We start from the raw sequence: 3,857 nt of genomic DNA, 5'->3' as shown, positions 1-3,857 counted from the left end.
TCCACGTATTTCGTGCTGAGATCCATCTCGTTCCTGGTCTACACACTACCTGGGTAGTCTGTCCATATGAGCGGCTCAAAGAGTGCAGCAGCGGGGTTGGAGACTAAATCGTCCCCATCGTCCCCATTGTTCCCACCGAAGCTCCTGCCCAAAACTTTGCATTCGTAGCAGAGCCTGTCATCCTGTTCTTTGGCTGCGAGTGGCCTCCGAGATTTGTTGGTTGATCTGAGAAGGTGGTGATTTCGAGCCGATGAGGATGACGATCTCCGGCGCGCTGGTGCTCCCCAGCACCGTCCGCGGCCTCAGCACGAGCAAGCTCAACGGCATCGCCGTTCGGTGGCTCAAGATGCTCGGCTATCTCGTAAGTGGCCTGCCGGTTGCCCTGGTCATTGCCGGGGTCCTGGCCCTCGCGGCGGGCCTGGCCGTTGCAACCTGGAAGCTCGCCGAGAGCCCGCTGTTGCCCGTGCCTGTCAAGGTGTGCGTCGCGGTCTTTGTCATGTGACTCCCTGTCGCCGTTGCCGCGACCTGGTCCGTCCGCGACAATCTCCCGTGGTGGTACTACAACGTGCTCCCCGTCGCTGCTATTGCGAGCGCCGCTCTGTGTGTCTTGACCGGGTTCACTGTCGCCGTCTGCAGCTCGTCGAGAGCGCAGCGCCGCGCCGCCGCTCATCATCTTGCTGTCGGCCATTGCCGCCTTCCGCTGGCTCGCCTCTGGCGGTTCAAGCGCGCCGGAACTGGGTAATTGCCGGCATCGTGGGTCTCGGTGTCCTGGCGGGCATTACTCTTGCACTTTGGCAGCTGGACGACAGTGCTCTGCCGCGGGGCGCCAAGGCGGCTGTGGCCCCGCTCGTCTTTTGGCTGCCGGCGGCCGGCGCGTTTATCTACATTGCGTTCCTCCTGGACATCTGCGACAAGTCCCAGCTGGTCAAGCTGGTGCCTCCCGTCGCGGGTGTCATGGGCGCCCTGTCCGTCGTCACGTGGGGTCTGGACCGCAGCGCACTGTCTAGGCCAGGGAAAAACCCGTGGGTACCCGAATGGGTTAAACCCGTTGAACCGTGGGTAGGCCGGGTGGGTACCCAAATGTATGTAGGTAGGTATGGGTAAAACCCATAACCTATAGGTCCAAAATATTTCGGGTGGGTATTACCTACCACGATTTGAGTGATTAGACCTATATCAATTAGTGTAATCACCCTTATAACCATCATCTGCAATAAATTCAATTATATTGACTCTCTTATATTCCTATGATCCGTTTGCAAGCCTACAGTAATCACTTCTTTTTATCGCCCTCTCTCTCTATGTACTGTGAAGGGCAGTATCATGGTCACTCTCCTCAGTAACATCTTGCCTCTAATACTTCCTTTTCCTCGCCCCTTGCCTTTCCCCCTACCCTGTTTTATAACCGAGCTCCTTATCACTACTATCTAGATTTGGCTAACTTATGTTTGAACTACTGAAATGGAGCGGAAAACACACATCCACTCCATCAACAAAACAAGATAACAAAACAAAGGGAGGGACAACGACTGAGAAACCTGACAACAAACCAGGATTCCCAGCAACGCGGCTTGGACAAAGTAGCAACAAAGACAGGCAGGACTCCCTCTGATCAGAGGGAGGCCGCAAAGACAGCTCCCAATGGAGCAAGCAAATCGAAAGAAAGAATTGGTTGAACTGTTGATCTTGATTGTCCTTGACTGTCAAGGTCAACAGTCAGGACAGTCTTAAATACAGAAAAAAGTGGGTCCTTAGTCCGATCACTTGATCCAGCCTGGAGGGCCGGGAACCCGATACCCTGAACCTATACCGCCGGACCCGAAGTCCCGGAGTTGTCTTAGAGTGCTATCCGGCCAGTGCACTATTCCCCACTTCACTACCCCTTTTTAAAGTGCTAACTCTCCTTCTTATCTACCCCTATAATCCTTGAGTGGAAATTAGCATTTGTTCTAGCTCCTAGGACTGAGAACTATCTGAATGTAGAGTAGTACCACGAATATAACGAGTGAAACTCGCTATATAACTTCTATTTCTAGTAACTTCAATTCTCTCTATATCTTCTAACTCCTCTTTACTGATATACTGAATATCAAGAGCTTTGTAGATTATATTTAGCTGAGCCTAGTATATTTTAAGTAAATTATCCTCTTTAGACTCTAATATTGTAAGTGGGTTGTTCTGGAAACACGTTGAGGGAGATGGACTACGATGTCTCAGTACCGAAAAGACCTTGGCCAGCGGGCGATATCGTGGTGAACAGCCTCCTATTGTCATTGACTACACAGAGACTGATCCTTGCGGATCAAAAGTTCCCTACGTGAGAGGGTTTCCCACGGGGTTCTTATCTACTCTAGTATAGTGACATCATCCACCGTCATTCGGCCGGTTCTCCCGGTCTTGCGTAGTAGCTTTCGTTACAAATATCTTTATTACATAATTATAGTATATTAAGAGATTTATATTAATTAGATTGTCCTAGTAACTAAACTAGCTTTTTTCTATAAGCTCAGATACTTGATTCTAGATCTACTCGATATCAGTAGATATTAGCTAAATACTTAGGAAATCTCATATTAATTAAAAGAGAATTTAATAGCGGTAGCTATATTTATACTACTAAGAATATTCTCTCTCGGTTAAATAGTTATAATTACCTTAGTAATTATCTATTAAATTTAGGATACTAGATAGACTTACTCTCTTATATAAAGTTATTAATCTCCTCTTTAATCTCGCTCTTAATTAGATCCTAACTCCTATTTCTCTATAGAGTTCTCTTCTAAGAACTTAAGTCCAGAAGAATCTCAGTTAAAATATAAGAGTTAGTTACTACTCTTTATACCCTATTTAAGAGTAGCTGATGTAGTTAGTATTGCTTATATGCTTCGATTAGCACTCGCTTTGCTCTCTCTTTGAACTCTCTCTCTAACCTCTGGATCCTGATCTCGATCAAGTTCCTAAACTAATGATCCTCATTACTAAAGAGAGTTAACAAGGTTGAAAGAATGTATACTGGGAATATATTTTCGTATTTAACCTTATTAGCATAATCTATTAGCTTGTTTTAAACCTTTTCGATTACAGTAGTAAACTCGTGTCAAGAGGCAAAGACCTCCTTTTTACCTAGCACAGGGCAAGGTGAGAAGCGGAAGGTTAGGATAGAACTACTTAACCTATGAGAGCGGAAGACTCTTGCAACAGAGAACACGGTCGGCAAGTACAGTGGTAGGTTGGAAGATTGATAGGGATGAGGTTCAGGGTTTATATCTTAAGTGCAAAACGTTTTTTCAAAGTAAGTGCAATTGATCGTATATTTTAATTGTGTGTATATACGTGCTAGATGTCATTGCTTGCTTAACTTATTATCACTGTCTAGAATTTGGAGATGAGGGTAAAACTCTCTCTTATTCTTATTTCCTTGCATTGAACTTGTAACGAGAGCCTCTTGACAGAATTAGGACGACCGGGCGAATGCCCTACAATAATGTCACGTTACCTGGTAGATAAGAACTCTGCGTGGCAGCTGCATATACGGGGGAACTTCTGATCCGTAAGGATCAGTCTCTATCAATAGAAGGAGGCTGTTCGTAAAGACTTCTTCTCCCCATAATCGTTAAATTTATCGGTACTGGTATATCGTATCCTAACTCCCTCGACGTACCTGTGAACAACTCCTTATAATTCTGATCCTTCTCGTTCCACTGTTGACCGAGATGGCGTATACATTGAGCACCCCTACAACCCCTGGATCCGGAGAAGATAGCCAAGGAAACGGGCGGCAATCCCCTACTTACCCTGTAACGCTATATCGATCTGAGTCACCTACAGCAGCTGTTCGACCGCCTATACCCTCTTAT

General features: G+C 46.4%; 1 protein-coding gene across 1 annotated transcript; it reads left to right on the top strand.

Annotated features, from left to right (window-relative positions):
* Positions 1–256: 256 nt before the first annotated feature.
* On the top strand, positions 257–1,104 carry MFIFM68171_02133 (uncharacterized protein; the record flags this gene model as incomplete). Its single annotated transcript, XM_071057555.1, has 2 exons — positions 257–475; positions 637–1,104. 2 exons carry the CDS (start codon positions 257–259, stop codon positions 1,102–1,104), a joined length of 687 nt encoding a protein of 228 aa, XP_070913656.1.
* Positions 1,105–3,857: the final 2,753 nt, after the last annotated feature.

The sequence above is a fragment of the Madurella fahalii genome (genome assembly GCF_045866475.1).
Source record: "Madurella fahalii IFM 68171 DNA, scaffold_1, whole genome shotgun sequence".
Lineage (NCBI taxonomy): Eukaryota > Fungi > Ascomycota > Sordariomycetes > Sordariales > Madurella > Madurella fahalii.
The sequence above is the reverse complement of the archived record's forward strand: the minus strand, read 5'-3'. Positions and strand labels throughout refer to the sequence as shown.